General features: G+C 40.4%; 1 protein-coding gene across 2 annotated transcripts; it reads right to left on the bottom strand.

The window, feature by feature from the left end:
• Nucleotides 1-10,379: 10,379 nt before the first annotated feature.
• Nucleotides 10,380-17,408, bottom strand: CXCL9 (C-X-C motif chemokine ligand 9). 2 transcript variants are annotated; one of them, XM_040237099.1, is made up of 4 exons: nt 17,272-17,408; nt 15,756-15,882; nt 14,218-14,302; nt 10,380-12,772 (listed from the first exon to the last, which is right to left on the bottom strand). In XM_040237099.1, exons 1-4 carry the CDS (start codon nt 17,330-17,332, stop codon nt 12,668-12,670), a joined length of 378 nt encoding a protein of 125 aa, XP_040093033.1. In that variant the 5' UTR covers nt 17,333-17,408; the 3' UTR covers nt 10,380-12,667. The 2 variants fall into 2 exon arrangements, with proteins under 2 accessions (XP_040093033.1, XP_040093034.1); XM_040237100.1 differs by lacking the exon at nt 17,272-17,408 and adding an exon at nt 16,013-16,210.
• Nucleotides 17,409-18,435: the final 1,027 nt, after the last annotated feature.

Here is an 18,435-nt window from a genome sequence, read left to right on the forward strand (position 1 = left end):
CTCATCCTCTGTTGTCCCCTTCTCCTCCTGCCTTCAATCTTTCCCAGCTTCAGGGTCTTTTCAAATTAGTCAATTCTTACATTAGGTGGCCAAAGTATTGGGGTTTCAGCTTCAACATCAGTCCTTCCAATGAACACCCAGGACTGATTTCCTTTAGGATGGACTGGTTGGATCTCCTTGCAGTCCAAGGGACTCTCAAGAGTCTTCTCCAACACCACAGTTCAAAAGCATCAGTTCTTTGGTGCTCAGCTTTCTTTATGGTTCAACTCTCACACCCATACATGACTACTGGAAAAACCATAGCTTTGACTAGATGGACCTTTGTTGGCCAAGTAATGTCTCTGCTTTTTAATATGCTATCTAGTTTGGTCATAACTTTCCTTCCGCGGAGCAAGTGTTTTTTAATTTCATGGCTGCAATCACCATCTTCAGTGATTTTGGAGCCCCCTAAAATAAAGCCCCTCACTGTTTCCAGTTTCCCCATCTATTTGCCATGAAGTGATGTGGATCACAATAAACTGTGGAAAATTCTGAAAGAGATGGGAATACCAGACCACCTGACCTGCCTCTTGAGAAACCTATATGCAGGTCAGGAAGCAACAGTTAGAACTGGACATGGAACAACAGACTGGTTCCAAATAGGAAAAGGAGTACATCAAGGCTGGATATTGTCACCCTGGTTCTTTTACTTATATGCAGAGTACATCATGAGAAACTCTGGGCTGGAAGAAGCACAAGCTGGAATCAAGATTGCCAGGAGAAATATCAATAACCTCAGATATGCAGGTGACTCCACCCTTATGGCAGAAAGTGAAGAGGAACTAAAAAGCCGCTTGATGAAAGTGAAAGAGGACAGCGAAAAAGTTGGCTTAAAGTTCAACATTCAGAAAACTAAGATCATGGCATCTGGTCCCATCACTTCATGGGAAATAGATGGGGAAACTGGAAACAGTGTCAGACTTTATTTTTTTGGGCTCCAAAATCATGGCAGATGGTGGTTGCAGCCATGAAATTAAAAGACGCTTACTCCTTGGAAGAAAAGTTATGACCAACCTAGATAACATATTGAAAAGCAGAGACATTACTTTGCCAACAAAGGTCCGTCTAGTCAAGGCTATGGTTTTTCCAGTGGTCATGTATGGATGTGAGAGTTGGACTGTGAAGAAAGCTGAGTGCCGAAGAATTGATGCTTTTGAAGTGTGGTGTTGGAGAAGACTCTTGAGAGTCCCTTGGACTGCAAGGAGATCCAACCAGTCCATTCTAAAGATTAGTCCTGGGATTTCTTTGGAAGGAATGATGCTAAAGCTGAAACTCCAGTACTTTGGCCACCTCATGGGAAGAGTTGACTCATTGGAAAAGATTCTGATGCTGGGAAGGATTGGGGGCAGGAGGAGAAGGGGACGACAGAAGATGAGATAGCTGGATGGCATCACCGACTCAATGGATGTGAGTTTGAGTGAACTCCGGGAGTTGGTGATGGACAGGGAGGCCTGGCGTGCTGTGATTCATGGGGTCGCAAAGAGTCGGACATGACTGAGCGACTGAACTGAACTGAACTGATGGGACCAGATGCCGTGACCTTAGTTTTCTGAATGTTGAGTTTTAAGCCAACTTTTCACTCTCCTCTCACTTTCATCAAGAGGCTCCTCAATTCCTCTTTGCTTTCTGCCATAAGGGTGGTATTATCTGCATATCTGAGGTTATTGATATTCCTCCTGGCAATCTTGATTCCAGCTTGTGCTTCATCCAGCCCAGCATTTCTCATGATGTACTCTGCATATAAGTTAAATAAGCAGGGTGACAATATATAGCTTTGATGTACTCCTTTCCTGATTTGGGACTAGAGGGACTAGACTAGAGGGCTATTTTAAATTTTTTTCCAAAAGAAGCACACTCTTGACTTATATCTCTTTTTGGGGTGCCTTTTTGGTGATAGTCCAGACAACAGCTTGAGCACCATTCTTGAGCCATTAAATCTCTATTACAAGGACAATAATAGGAAGGAGGGAGGTGGGGGAGGGCAAAACGGTACACCTCCCACCTGAATTAGTCCTACGTATGAAAGTTCCAAACAATATAATGCTTTTTAAAAAATCCGTGTCACACAGTTTGTAGGATCTCAGTTCCCTGACCAGATGTTGAACTGGGGCCACAGCAGCGAAAGCCAAGAACCCTAACCATTATGCCACCAGGGAACTCTTCCCCAAACAATGTCATACTTTTGCATCTGCCTCCTGGGTCAGAAATTGGTGAGATGAATAGTACTACAAGCGAGTCTTTCCTGGGTACAGTGAGGCTCTGACTAAAGGAAGGAGAGGTCATGTTTATTTTGATGACTGAAGAAAGGCTTCATGAGGGTGGATGATGGATTTGAGAGAAGTCTTGAAGGATGGATAGGGTTTTGATTTGAAAGGATACAGGACTTCCCAGGTGGTGTTAGTGGTAAAGAATCTGCCTGCCAATGCAAGGGGCACAGGTTCAATCCCTGATCTGGGAAGATTCCACATGCCGTGGAGAAACTAAGCATGCGTGCCACATCTACTGAGTCTGTGCTCTCGAGCCCAGTAGCTGCAACAACTGAAGTCTGCACATCCTAGAGTCTGTGATCCTCAACAAGTGAAGCCACCTCATTGAGACGCCCATGCACTACAACGAGCAGCCCATGCTCGCTGCAACTAGAGAAAACCTGAACAAACCAATGAAGACACAGTGCAGCCAAAAATAAGAAAATTTTTTAAAAGATATTAATGTATAAGAAACAGGCCACAAAGTATACAATGTGATAAGTTTTGATATATGTTTGCACCCAATAAACCATCAGGATAACAATCAGGATAATGAGGATATTCATTATCCAAGTTTTCTTTTGCTGTACCATCCCAGACAAGCATGCATCTGCTTTCTGTCACCATAAATAAGTTTGCACTTGCAGAAATTTTATGCAAATGAAATCATACAGTATCTGTTCTTTTGTGTCAGATTTCTTTCATTTTTACGTATTTAAAAATGTGTCCATGTTGTGTGTATGAATAGTTCACCCCTTTTATTTTTAGGTAGCCTTCCACGGTAAGGATATACTGCAATTTGTTTATCTATTCACCTATTGAATATTTGGGTTGTGTCCAGTTTGGCGCTATCAATATTTGTGTCCAGCTCTTTATATGGATATGTGTTTTCTTTTCTCTTGCTGAGTGCCTAAGAGTAGAGTGCTAGACCATGGCAGGTTTGTATTTAACTTAAACACTGGTTAGTCTTTTGTGTCCACCATTCCACCAAAACTGTTTTTTATCAAGATCACTGATCACTTTAATGTTGCCAAGTCCAAAGGTCAGTTTTCATTCATTGTCTTACCTGCCGCGCTGGGTGTACAGTTGGTCTCTCCCTCCTTCTGGAAACATAGTTGGTAATTAATTGTCCTTTACGTGGTCTCTCCGCTTCTTCCCTTGCTCCACCATCGTGTATTGGTATTGGTATCATGTATCCTGTGTTGGTGACCAGAGGGATCTTAAATAGATTCAGTTACTCTTCCAGCTCCCCTTCTCTCTGAGTTAAAGCTAAAGCAAGTCCTTCAGGAACACAGAAGATGGTGTATAACCTGACCCCACCTTACCTTTCTGGGCTCCCCTCCCCGTCATGCTCCTCTTTGTCTACTCTGCCCTGGAAAATGGCCTAGCAGCTGCCTTCATGGTGTCAAGCCTCAGGGCTTCACACTTCGTTTGCTCTCTGGTAAGCGCCACACGCCTGGCTCCCTTGTTTTCCTCCGTTCTCTGCTCAAGTGACATCTTTTTAGGGAGGCTTTCCCTGACCTCCCATCCTGCCTCCCCCCCACACTCCTTTCTCCTGCTTTATTTTCCTCTTTTACCGTTATAAGCCTCTGGCATAAGATGTATTCGCTAGCTTAATTGTTTGTTTGTTTGTCTTTCTGCATAGCTGAGTTTAATAAGGACCCTGTCTTGTTCACTGCTTTGTCCTGCACACTCGGAGCCATGCATGGGCCGTAGTAAGTAATCAGTTAATATTTGTTGAAGGAATGAATAAATCATTTCTAGTTTTCCAGTTCTTCATTTGTGTGATTTATTAAAGTAAGAACTGAGCAAAACTTTCCTCAAAATCAGTGAGTGACTAACATGCAAATTCTACTTATTGTTTCTCTCATTAGAAACCAGTGATGGTGACTATGTTCAGAAAAGCCAGGTACCTGTCAGTCCTTTTCTAATTAAAATAGTTTTAACTGTTCGATTGGCCACTGGAGGGAGCTCTTGCTTTTCTTTTTAACAAGAAAATTATACTATTTGACTAAATACATACTGGCAACCCACTCCAGTACTCTTGCCTGGAGAATCCTATGGATGGAGGGACCTGGTAGCTTACAGTCCGTGGGGTCGCAAAGAGTCAGACACGACTGAGCGATTTCACTTTCACTTTATACACAATAGGAAACTGGTATTGGAAGAAATTTTAGCTTTCATATTTTCATCAGTTCTTTTAATTTTTTATTGATTTTCCTTTTCCCTCCTCTCTAGATTTGTTGCTGTTGGTGTTGTGCAGTTGCTAGGTCGTGTTTGACTTTTTGTGACCCCATGGACTGCAGCATGCCAGGCGCTTCTGTTTCCCACTGTCTCCCAGAGTTTGCTCAAATTCAAATTCTTTCCAGCTTTATTGTGAGTTTTATCCACAATCCCATCTATCCTTTCCTTCTTGTTGGGTTGGCCTTTAGGCATATCTATCAATCCCAGGCTCAACAGGGACTAGCTCCTCCACCATCTTGAAATTTTTTTCTCTTAAACCACAGTAGCCAAGTTCAGAAAGTCAAAGTATATCTCAGAAACCAGCTAATGGTTTTTATGTTCTATGTGGTTAAACCTAAAACCTCAAAGCAAGGTAACATTTCAGCTTTCTTGGAGTGAATGATTTTGCGTATAGAGAAGAGAGTAACCAGTTCCTTTGTAGGTAGACCACTGCATATTGTATCATCATTTAATGCAGTCCAGTGGTTAAGACTCTGCACTTCCACTGAAGGGGACCCAAGTTCTATTCTTGGTCAGTGAGCTAAGATCTTACATGCCACGTGGTCAAAAATAAATGTATAAAAATGTAATATTAAAAATAGCAAATAAATAACAAATAAATTAATCTCATTATGGGTAACTGAAACAAAGATTTGCATTTATGCTTTTGCCAGATTTCTTGAGTGTGCCAGCTAAACCTGATGTTGTTCACTGCCTAGTTCTGTAAAAATCTACTGTTACTGCTGGATTAATTTAGTCTGTGTAAGACTATTTATCTGACTGAGTTTGGATGATCCTGATTTTGACTGTTATTGGACTCCATTAGGAAATTTTTCCTTTTGGGTCCCCAAATCTCCTATTACCACTACATAATTTTTCCATTTTATGGGAAATAGGGTAGGCTGTGGATAGTATTTTTAAAGTGCTTAAGCAAGGTATAAGATTTTGGGGTCCTTTTTCAGAAGACAAGTTATAGTAAGGAGAGAAAACATGTGATATATATAAATTCCCTACTTCTTTCTTTGCTTATAAATTACGCTTGCTTGCTTTTAAAAAACTTTCCATAAATTTTTAGGGAGAAAACTGTTCCTCTGTCACCCAAATGATGTAACTGTTGTGGAGGGAGATCCTTGAGCATCCACAACATCAAGGATTCTATTTTTGTTGGGGGAGGGGCGATAAATGAAATTGATGAGAACACTTCTTGCTACTCCCCTGGAATGTTCTCCTGATTATATCCTCATAGACTCAGTTACAAATGGAATAACATTCCCTCTTTTGTCTGTCCCCAACCTGAGGGACCCACAGGGATAACAAGACAATTGGAACATTCTACTTTCAGGCTGAAAGATGGAGTAATGTGAGAACTACCTCGACATCACTTGGCATCACACTTGCTGGAAAACAAAGAAAGAATGAAACTTTTTTGAAGTCTTCCAATTTCCATCTCATGTTATCAAAATTAATAAGATCAGAGAAATGGGCTTCTCATATTTCAGCAGTCCTAAACTATTTCTGCAGTTTATCTTAAAATACAAATACATTTTTTAAAGCAGTACAGGGGGCATCAATGTAAAAGGTGACCAGTTTAAGGTATCCATTAAGCAAACACTGTGGTGTAGTGGGCAGAAAGATAAAAAGGGATAGTGTTTGGTGTGTGTTAGTCACTCAGTCATGTCTGACTCTTTGGGACCCCATGGACTGTATGGACTGTACCCTTCCAGGCTCCTCTGTCCATGGAATTCTCCAGGCAAGACTACTGGAGTGGGTTGCCATTTCCTTCTTCAGGGGATCTTCCTGACCCAGAAATCAAACCTGGGTCTCCTGCATTGTAGGCAGAGTCTTTACTGTCTGAGCCACTAGGGAAGTCCTGGTGTTTGGGGAGCCCTTAGAGAAATCTTAGAGATCATAATCTCTTATGCTTTGGCAGTTAAAGAAGCAGCCATGAGACTTAGCTCCACAGTCCATGAGTGGCAGGACCAGAAATTTCTTCTAGTCTCTTGATTTTGAGGCTGTTGGTTGTCCTTCCATCTGAAAGTTTTCTCCCAGTGTTAAAAGTCTGTGTTGGGGGATATAGGAGATACTCATAAAGATAATAGCAGCTAAAACTTATTGATTAAAATTTTTAAAAGTTTATGTAACTTGCATCATTTGGGTTCTCTGGCAGGCACTGAGACAGAATCAGATATGCAAGAGGTATATTGTTGGTGACCTTTATAAGAATAAAAGTGGGAGGAAGAAGAACTGGGCAGAGACTGTCTCAGACTGGGATGCAGATCTGCCAAAGTTTTAGTCAATCCAGTGGGGAGGTCCTGATGAAAGCTGCCCATCTGGTGGAAATGATAGGGTTCTAGTGTTCCTTCTATACTCAGTCATTGGCTGGAGGCTGCCCAGTGAGAGCATGGCCTCAGCTCAAAATCTGGGGGAAGTCCACGGTTCTGCAGCTGGAGGTGGTCAGCTAACCACCCTTATTGGGGCTAAATAGCAAGTTCTTCGTTGTTGTTTGTTCTTTTCCTTGGCTGTGCTCCTTAGCATGTGGGATTGTAGTTCCCAAGTCAGGGATCAAACTTGCACCCCCTGCATTGGAAGCATGGAGTCTTAACCCTTGGGCCACCAGGGAAGTCCTGCAAGTTCTCTGTTGAAGGGTAACCCAAGCAGCACACCTCCGTGGCTGCCATATAACCCAAGTGGCCCCAAAGATCTGTTTTTCTGGAGTTACCTTCAGTATCCAAATAAAGTGACCTAAGCCCTGGTTCCCTCAAATACAAAAAGTTTAAAATCTTTCTTAATATTTTTAGAGTCCCAGGCAGGCTGACATTTAAAACTGAATGCTACACACCAGTGGTTTAAAGCTGACTATCCCACTATAGGAGATTTCTCACTGATATTCTATACCTTTATTATTGTAACCTGCTGTCATTTTTTTTTTAATTTTCTTTTTTGATGTGGACCATTTTCTAAAAGTCTTTATTGAATTTTTTACAATATTGCTTCTGCTTTATGTTTTGTTTTTTTGGCTGCAAGGCATGTGGGATCTTGGCTCCCTAACCAGGGATTGAACCTGCACCCCCTGCATTGGAAGGCAAAGTCTTAACCACTGGACTGCCAGGGAAGTCCCCCTGCTGTCATTTTATAGCAGGCTTTGACTCCCATCTCCTTTGGCCTCTCTTTTTGCTGTTCTAGGATTCCCAACACCCTCCCTGCCTGCCAGAGGTAATTTCTGTTTCCTTATTATTTGGGGAAATTTAGCTGACTTTCACTTTAACTTCCATTCCATAAAAACCCCCAGCAGGTCTTACCCTAATCAAAAGCCCCATACCAGAGACATCTGCTTTGAGATATGTTCTGATGGTTTTAATATGGTAGAAGTGATTGCTGGCATCTCTCTTTTTAAGTAACATGTTTTTTCCTCTCTGTTAATGATTTACCTTGACATTTCTCCTCTCACATGAATAGATTGTGATACTAGTTCCCTTTTCTGGAGGAAGTTCAGATTGTCTACTCAGATGGTGAGGGGAAGCTGATGGTAGGTCGTTGGGCCTATTTGGTCTCACACGCTACACAGAAAGCATCATTCCCTGGAGATAGAGGTACCAGCAAATTTTCCTTTTTGTTGTTGTTGTTGTTGTTTTGTAAAACAAATTCCTTATGAAAACAGTCTGCTTGAAGCAGTAAAGTGAAATAGCATATTTAAAGGATGAGATTTTTAAAATTATATAGCAAATTTTATAGTACTACAAATTTTGTATAGTATTACCTGACACCTTTTCCTCTAATCCTTTACCAATTTGTCCCAATTCTCAATCTCATTCACAGACCTTGACTTGATCACTCGTTTGTGATTCACTTACCTCCCTAAAATACAGGGTCAAACCCCAGCCTGGAAACTTGGTGCAAAATGCCTCAGGTGATCTTTTAGGCGGGTGACTGCCTAGGAGCTAATTAACTGCTTTTAAGAAAGCTTGTGGAGAAGGCAATGGCACCCCACTCCAGTACTCTTGCCTGGAAAATCCCATGGACAGAGGAGCCTGGTAGGCTGCAGGCTATGGGGTCTCGAAGAGTTGGACAGGATTGAGCGACTTCACTTTCACTTTTCACTTTCATGCACTGGAGAAGGAAATGGCAACCCACTCCAGGGTTCTTGCCTGGAGAATCCCAGGGACGGCGGAGCCTGGTGGGCTGCTGTCTGTGGGGTCACACAGAGTCGGACACGACTGAAGCAACTTAGCAGCAGCAGCAGCAAGGAAGCTTGCTGGTTTTCCTTTCTCACCTAATTTCATCCTCTATACCAGCAAAATAAGCCCCCCAAACAAATTGACCATATTATCCCCTGGAGGAGGAAATGGCAACCAACTCCAGTATTCATGTCCCAGAAATCCCAAGGATAGAGGAGCCTGCTAGGTACAGTACACGGGGTTGCCAGTCAGATATGACTGAACAACCAAACAATAGCAACACAGAGTACTGTGCCCACATAAGTGGCGACCAACTGTTGCAGAAAGCGACTGACTGAAAGAGGGCACATGTCCATCCCTCCCCGGTGAGGAAGTCTCACTGTTTCCACAGGAAATCAGGATGTGACACAGGGTGACCTGAGAAACGCACTGGGTGAAGCTGACTGTATCAGCCGCTGACTTCAGGTTCATAGTACACCTTCAGTTCTTTCTTATTTTTCAGATGAAATATGTTATAAACACTCTCATTACATCTACCCCATAGGATGCACACACCCCACTTTAGAAAGCATTACAACAGAGAGCCTGGGGAGAGGATGTCATTTCACTAAGAGTAGTAAGGGAAATGACAGGGTATTAAGTAAGGTGGGGGTCTTCTGTGACTTATGCTTTGAAAGGATCATTCTGGCTGTCACGAATGGTAAGGAATCAAGAGAAAAGTTGAGAAACAGAAGCAGAAGAGAAAAGAGGAAGCTATTGAGGTGGCCTAGGAAGGAGACAATGATAGCCCAGACTATGGAATTAAAATACACATAAAGAAAACTGGTTAGGTGGACTTTTGGTTTTATTTCTCCAAACTGTTTCTTCAGTCCTGGAAACATCTCTCTGTGTGCATGAGATGTGAAACACATTCTGTTGTGAAGAAAGTAAGCAGAGGTCGGGGGAGGTTGGGATTGGCAGTGGGGACTTTCTATGCATCAAGATCTATGCTGGGCCTGTTTCTCAAACACTCCTAGAGGAGGAACCTGGTGTACAGGGAGGTCAAAGGGCACTTGAACCATGGTCATACAGCTAATAAATGGTGGGCTTCTGATCTTAACCCAGATATCTCAAAAGCCACAATCTTATTTCTTTTCACAGTAGCCTTTAAAGGCTTTGTCATATCACCATCAGCAGCTGCTAGCTGCCCAAACATCACACCTGTTTGGTCTATCAAGTGGACCTCAAATATACAAAGCTGATAGTCTCTGTCCACTCCCAGCTTCTAAAGACTCCACACTGCATAATACTTCCAGTCCAAGTTTCCTGGATTCTAGAATAACTTACCCTATATTTGGGTCTCTGTAACTTCCTGAGGCTTTATAAAATTTAAACATATATAGCTTTAGAGTATGGAAAAGAGTTGGGACATTTATGGTCTCTTGGATATATGTCTTATTGGAATGGTATTGCCCTTGAGGATTAGGAAATAAATTGCATCCATATAACTCTTGTAAGTCAATGTTGTTATAAGGCATGTTGTCAAATTTTCTGTGAAGTTATTTTTTGTCTCCAAAGAGCCCTTTAAAGAGCTTCCATGTATTTATCTCAATTACACCTTATTTGAGATGAAAGCAAATGAATAAGGACACATGAGAATTACTGTTAAACATGTAATAGTTGAGGCACATATTCACAACATTAAAAAAATCACGACTTTTTTCTGATCAATGGTCCATTTATTGATAGCATTGTCTTTTTAAAATTTTTTAAAAATTATTTCTTATGGAGTATAGCTGCTGATAGCATTGTCTTAACAAAGAAAATATTTCAAAGTACAGAGTATAGATGTCAATTCTGCTTTGAATTAATATTTGCTTAGAGCATATATGTATATACATAAATGATATATATATGTCATAACTAACTTAGTCAAAACATGTAGTCTTTGGGTATTAGTGATATACTGACCACTTTAGCAGTAAGATGCAAGGTAACTGGGTCAAACGCTCAGATTATGGAACATTTAGATTTTTCAGGGGAGTTACATGAAAGGAGCTAAGAGTCTCATGACTAGTTAAGAAGCTGTTTGGGATCGCCACTGGGCAGTAATGAAAATCATCTGCTGTGTAAGGAGCGACAACATTTGAGAAACAAGACTGGCCTGACATCCTCTCTTATGCAGTGGATGAAACGTCCTCTTTAAGAGGGTTTCCAAGCCCTGCAGAGGCTCACTGGGCACTATCCATGCCTCCACTAACAGGATTCACTGCTCCCTCTAGCACTTGGTGACTTAATACTCTCTTCATGAGAGCTGGTGTGGTTATTGATAATCACAATATTCACAAACCTGGAAACAAGTTAAACTGACAATGAAATTCACATTTACCTAAAATGAGTTTTCAAAAGGATCTTGGTGACTTTCTTGTCAGATCTTGGAAAACTGAGGCTTGTCAGGAACGGTACTGAAGGAATTTTTATTTTCTGTGGGGAAAGGTTAGACACTGGCTGGTCTCCCAAGTGCCTTTCCATTGTTAAGATTCTATGATTCCAGGTGTCCTGTATATTTAATTAAAAACAGTTTAGAATATCCACAAATGATTTAAATGTTTCCTTCTTATCCGTTGGAGAGGCCAAGTTAACATCCTGTCACAATAAAACAAGGATGCATCCCCAGAACAAAACATGTTGAATACGTGCAATATTTCTTACTGTGCTGAGAAGCCGCAATGACTGAGATTAAAGCTGTTTAACACACACTCAAAGAAGAAGAAAAAAAACAAGGATGTTGCATCACCCTCAGTCCTTGAAGTGATAACGGCCTGAAGATAATGAATAAAAGATGTTACCAGGGTTAGACTACATGGAGTAGCCAGTTAACTCCTCCTGCTTTGAGGAAACGGTCTATTGTCCTCCTACCTGTAACAACTGCAATTAAGAAATGATTCAAAACCTAGTTCCACAGTATATTAGGCATGGTGGCAGATTCAGGGAAATAAACTGTGCTCCCTGCCCTCAAGGAGCTGACAATCTTGTTGGAGAATTAAAATGAACAAGTGAAAAAATAGAAAGCAATGAAGTGCTCACCTGTATGGTGTTGAACACCAGCAAAATAGGAGTCTTAAAAACATCCAAGTGGAAAGATTTTGTTGCAGAGGCAGGATGAAAATGCCCCTTGAAGACTGGATGAAGCGAGTATGTGTGAGGGGAAGGAAATATTTCCATGGGCTATTGGGGGAAGAGTGAGAAAGCTGTAGACCCAGGTGAGGCAGGATGTGACCTGTGTGGTAGAGGGGGTGGACACTGAACCATGGGAAGATGGTGAGGAGCTGGCTTGACTGAAGCAAAGGGAACAGGAAGGAATGAAGCGGTCAGCGTGGGCAGGCGAGATGGAGTCACATGGTTTCACAACACCAGATGGAAGGTTCTGAAAGCCAAGTGCTAGGGGTCTTCAGTGGTGACGCCTCCCCCCGCCAAGAGAAATAACCTGCAGGAATCTCTCGGATACACTGTATATGAGGCCCACAGGCTGATGCAAATAGAGATGCTGACAGCTACAGCAGCTTGGCAAGGCCCAGCTCGACTCCAAACTGCTTTGCTTGCCAGCACACTGCCTGGCTGGGGACCTGCTGACCTGGGCCTCAGGATGTTCTCTGGAGGCCTGGGAAGCCTGCAGCTGCTCTCCCGGGCAGCTGTTGTGTGTGGGCTGTAGTTGTGAGGACATTTGTCCAGATGTGGGTGTTGCTAAGACTGTGGGCTTGAGCATGAGGAAATTCAGAGGTCGGAGGTGGAAGAACAAAGACAAACTATAGCCTCTAACAACTGTTCACATTTGGATTTTGAAAAGCAATTTTCTAGATTTAATTACAACTACACAATAATGTTTTAAATTTTCTAGTCAGATCAACAAGCTTTTGTATTAAGATGCCATCCCTTTCAGGAATTATTTCAGTGAGTTAAAAAGAACCTGTTTTAACACATGATAGTGGTTGGTGAAGTGGGAGCTCATGTAGTCTTCTTTTGAGAAGGACGTTGAGATCTTTTAACTTTTGGAACTTTCTTGGTTTTTTTATATTTTTTCCCTTTCCTTTGCTTTTTCTTTTGGTTGACCTGTGAGGAGACAGCAAAAAAAAAAAAAAGGGGGGGGGGGGGGGGGGGGGGGTTAGTGTTGCTCTATCTTACCATTTTTCCTTCCTTATATTATATTTGGACTCTCTAGACTGTGGTCTTTATTCATCCTCATAACCAGTTTAAAGTTGCATCACTCTCAGAGAGGCTCCTTTTGATTCTATTTCAGTTATTTCGATGAAGAAGCAATAGCCTTCTAACTGGTTTTCTTTTGCCCATTTTCTTGGCTACCCCGACTCCAACCTTGCTTATGACCTACCTCTACCAACTGTGGGGCCTCCCAGGTGGCACAGTGGTAAAGAATCTCCGCCAGTGCAGGAGATGCAAGAGACCTGGGTTCAGTCTTTGGGTTGGGAAGATCCCCTGGAGTAGGAAATGGCAACCCACTCCAGTATTCTTGCCTGGAAAATTCCATGGACAGAGGAGCCTGGTGGGCTACAGTCCATGGGGTTGCAAAGAGTCAGACATGACTGAATGACTATCGTTTTCTGACAGGTTGGATTATCATCCAATTTTTACAGACAAGGAGATGGAGGCTCGGAGCAGGTGACTTGGCCAAAGTTGCATAGCTGGTATGTGCCAGAACTGCTCCTCTGTCAGAGTCCAGAACCAAGCTCCTATCTACATATGCTGTGGCCCTCTTCGAACTTAACCCCTCAGCATTTCAAACAGGATTCCTCTGGCTTTGTCCTGGTCTACTTTTCTACCTCAGTCCCTTCCTTTCCTCCACACAAACTCAAGCCATACTACTCAAGGTTCCCTGAGCACCGTGACCTCTCTCATGATTCTAGTCTTTTTTTTCATGCTGTCCTTACCCTCCCAGTGAACTACTTATTCTTCAACATCCAAATCAAACCACCTGATATGAAACCTGATATGAAAAGTCTTCCTTAACACCTTCTCCTTATCCCCCTCCTTTGGCAAAGTTAATTACTCTTTCCTCTATTATCTTCAAGATAATTATACATATCTTTATTTTATATTTTCCACATTATACTATAATTGATTGTCAGTGAATCTGCTACAGCAGGAAGAGACTTTATCTCATTACCTATTTTTTTTTTTTTTTTAGCTATGCTATGAGATAGTTCCCCAATCAGGGATTGAACCTGGGCCCTGGCAGTGAAAGTGTTGAGTCCTAAACACTGGACCACCAGGGAATTCCCTATCCTCACAACCTACCAGTCAATATGTATGTACTATATTGGATAAGAAAGACAAGCACTCTACCCACATGGAACACACATTCTAGTGGAAGAGATACACAAGTGATACCATAAGAAGGAATACAATTCCACATTCTAGGGGAAAAAAAATGGTAGCACAATAACATGAATGAAAAATGTAACCTTAAAGGCACTCCATAATTCTTTGACTTCCAAAGTTAATTTTTAAAAGAAAGAAAATTTTTTTCCTTTTTCACCCACCTGTTTCTCCCACTCTTTAATCAGTTCTTTCACTTCTGGTAAATCTGGGTTTAGGCAGGCTTGAGCCCCATTCTTCATTGTAGCACTACCAAAGAAACAGCAACAAGTTGTTTTTTTTTTTTTTACTTTTAAGTTTTTTTTTTTTTTAACTTTTAATGATTAAAATGCTTTCTCTTATCCAAAGAATTCAATTCCCTAATTAAAATATATTTGTAGCATCTGGGACTTCGGTCTTTTTCCTGCCTTTTCATTTTTTTAAGAGACTGGGGGGACTTAGATACATTTCTAGGATAGCACATAACCCTAAATTTAAAAAATCCAACAGGTGTATGCAATGGGAGAACTTATATCTAAAGATAATATTGGTTCTGTTACACTAGAAAAAGCTATTTATGTTTAAGTGAAAACATAAAATAGAAAAGTTGCCAATATGTCTACTTTCCTCCCCAAACAAGGAAAATGAGCATGAATTTTACTAAATTTTCTAGTAAAACAACTTAAAACATAATAAAATGTTTTCCTAAGACAAGATTAATGGACTGGTTGAGTTTTTAAAATTACATTAGACTCTCCAGGAATAATTTAAGGACTTTTTTCTTTTAATTTCTGACTAATCTAAGAATAAAAGGAGTCATTCTATATATCATCCTTGATTTAGGCTTCAAAAAAACTTAAAATATGCATATCTTTAACCTAGTCTGGAATTCTAGGCTCCCTGTATCTCAGATGGTAAAGAATTCTCCTGCAATGCAGCAGCCCAGGTCGGGAAGATCCCTAGTTCTCCAGTATTCTTGCCTGGATAATTTCATGGGCAGAGAAGCTAGTGGGGTACTGTCCATGGATCACAAAGACTCAGACACGACTCAGTGAATAACACACACATCTTTAACCTACCAATTCTAATCTCTAGAAAAATATTAATATAGGAGAGAATTAAAGAAATAATATTGATATAGTAACTTTTTTAATAGCAAAAAAATTGACCTACATTTAGGTATTGGTCATATAGATTATGATATGTGCATATAATAGAATAAAATTTGGTCATTAAAAATGACATTATTAGCAAAAATGATGTTATTACACAAGACTTACTGACATGAAGAAAAGTTCATGATATAGTGCTAATGAAAAAGCAGCTTACAAAAATGTATATGGTATATGATTTTGTTTTTGTGTACATATATTGTGTATACATATATGTTTTGTATCTATATATGTACACACAAAGCAAAAGTGTGCATATATACCAAGAGAATAACTGGATGGTAGAATTTAGAGAATTTTTAATTTCTTCTTTTGGGTAATTTACATTAAACATTTTCTTCAATGAACACATAGTACTTTGGTAATATATCATCCTTGGTTCCTTATCTTTACCAGAAATTGCTTATTTTTTTAGAAGAAAAGAAAGAAGTTTACCAGATTTATGGAGGGGCAACCATCTGCATTTTAAATGTCTGAATGAGCAAGTATTCCCAGGGTAGTACTCACATTAAATTTAATGCTGGATATGTGTTGAATGAGTTTTTACTTACATGATTTCAATTTTCTCACAAGAAGGGCTTGGAGCAAATTGTTTAAGGTCCTTTATGGATTTTGGGTGGATCATCCCTTGGCTGGTGTTGATGCAGGAACAGCGTCCATTCCTTATTGCTGGGATTCCTAAGGGAAAAACAGAGGGTGGAAAACATCAATTTAAAGCTATGTCTTCATTTTGGTGATCCACCAAAATGATACATTTGATTTAGTAATGATTATTACTATCATCTACTGAGTGTCTTTCAATCATTACCACAAGATTTTGAAGGAGGTGTTATCTCCATGGTGTTATATCCATGGGATTCTCCAGGCAAGAATACTGAAGTGGGTAGCCATTCCCTTCTTCAAGGGTTCTTCTTACTGGGAGAATCCCACAGACAGAGGAGTCCATCGGGTCTCAAAGAGTCAGACATGACTGAGGGACTAACACTGCCACTTCATATCATATTTTACAACCTTAGGAAAAGAGATTTTTAAAATATTCAATAAATGCCTATCATAGGTCAGATACATGTATACCTAATTCATGTGTGTTATGCAGACCATAGCTTCTCAAACACCTTCCAAAGCCATTTTTTAATCTGACCTTAGTGAAATGGAGTTGGTGTTAGTTTCAATAAAAAGGTCTACTTATAGTAACTAATTACCACTAACCCTAATCTTCCGCACTGCCTTGCTTTTCAGTAGTGCTTTAAACTTTCAAAAACTCTTTAAAATATACTATTTTCATTCCTTAATTTTTTCATTTAGTAGTAGGTAGAAAAAGCTTAATTATATAATCTCCATTTTACAGCTGAGGGAACTGAAGTCTAGAAAAGCTCAATAGAGAGAGAGAGGGAGAGAGAGGGAGGGAGGGAGGGAGATAGAGAGAGGAGAGAAAGAAAGAGAGAAAGAAAGAAAAGTCACAAAAGAGTTGTAAAGTCCGACTCTTTACGACCCCATGGACTGTAGCCTACCAGGCTCCTCCATCCATGGGATTTTCCAGGCATGAATACTGGAGTGGGTTGCCATTTCCTTCTCCAGGGGATCTTCCGCACCCAGGGATTGAACCCGTGACTCCTGCATTTCAGGCAGACACTTTACCCTCTGAGCCACCAGGGAAACAGAAAAACTCATTAATTTGCCACAAATAACAAAGGTAGTTAGTAAAGGTTGTTCCTGAGGAGCAACCTCTCTGATTATCAGATACTTAATTGGTTAATCACAGACATACTTATCAACAAACTCTGTCAGGGTGGCAAAAATTATTGAGGAGACAAAGTCTTCCATCTCATTACCAAACAGTTCAACAAACATTTACTGAACACCTACTGCATGCCAGGAATTCACACACGTAGACTGAGAAGACTTGTATTTGACCTGGCAGGTCCATCCAAGATATGAACTTTGGATAACTGCCCACAAGTGACTCACATCACTTTCTCATGCATGCAAAGCAATGCAAGTCAAAAGGCTTTTATAGCAATTTACATCTCTGACTTTACCAACTTAATATAACTTATAATCCCTTACCTTGAACTCCAGTCAGAGTCAGGAAGATGATACACAAAAAGAGAGGAGCACTTTTCTTCATATTGGTAGAGTGAAATCACTCCTGTATTTGTTCTAGTGAGTCACTCCTTTATTGGAAAGTCTTTAGAGAACATGCTCTTTGAAATCATATTTATTTAGGAAATCCATTTCCCTCCTAAAATCTGATTGGCTGGTGGTCTTAGTTGATCCAGCTAAACTGGCCAGAAACTTAATTGTGCTAGGGGAAACCCTACTCTCCCATGCAAGGGAATTTCTGCATACTTTATTTCTTTCCATTTCACATAAATGGGTAGTTTATAGTAAGAGATGTGAAACCATCAGCATTAGCAGCCTTCAGCACACACAGCGGGTCACCTGGATGAGGGATAAGTTGTATAATGAATATAATAAAATTATACAGGAAGGGTTGGAAATGTTTCCAGATGGAAAACATGAAAGTCCAGATAAGTAAAACACTCTTCAAATTTTCTTGCTATTTGTAGAATATCTTTATGAATAATATATGGCCATATTTATTTTTTTCTAATAATGCCTACCCAACAATCTTAAACTATCAAAATAAAGGCATCTTAACTCAGGGACTAGGTAATTTTCTACTTTGGTAAGTTCATTTTGTTTTTATGTGATTGCTGCTAGGTGTTATTTTTTAATGGTTAGATTAATTAGGATACTGGATCATCTGAAAATAGACAATTGGTACTACATTGAACTTAAAAACCTCTGTGTATCAAAGAAAATAATCAACAGGGTGAAAAAGCAACCTATGGAATGGGAGCAAATAATTGCAAATCATATATCTGATAAGGAGTTTATATATATATATATAACTTCTACAACCACAAAATCCAAATAGCCCGACTGAAAAATATGCAGACTTGAATAGACATTTCTCTAAAGAAGATACACAAATGGCCAATAAACACATGCATAAAGTTCGACATTACTAATTGAAAGTGAAAGTGCTAGTTGCTCAGTCCTGTGAGACTCGTTGTGACTCCATGGACTGTAGCCTGCCAGACTCCTCTGTCCATGGAATTCTCCAGGCGAGAATACTGGAGTGGGTAGCCATTCCCTTCTCGGGGGGTTCTTCCTCATCCAGGGATCGAAACCTGGGTCTCCTGCATTTCAGGCAGATTCTTTATC

Source organism: Oryx dammah, unplaced genomic scaffold (genome assembly GCF_014754425.2).
Source record: "Oryx dammah isolate SB20612 unplaced genomic scaffold, SCBI_Odam_1.1 HiC_scaffold_3, whole genome shotgun sequence".
Taxonomy (NCBI): domain Eukaryota; kingdom Metazoa; phylum Chordata; class Mammalia; order Artiodactyla; family Bovidae; genus Oryx; species Oryx dammah.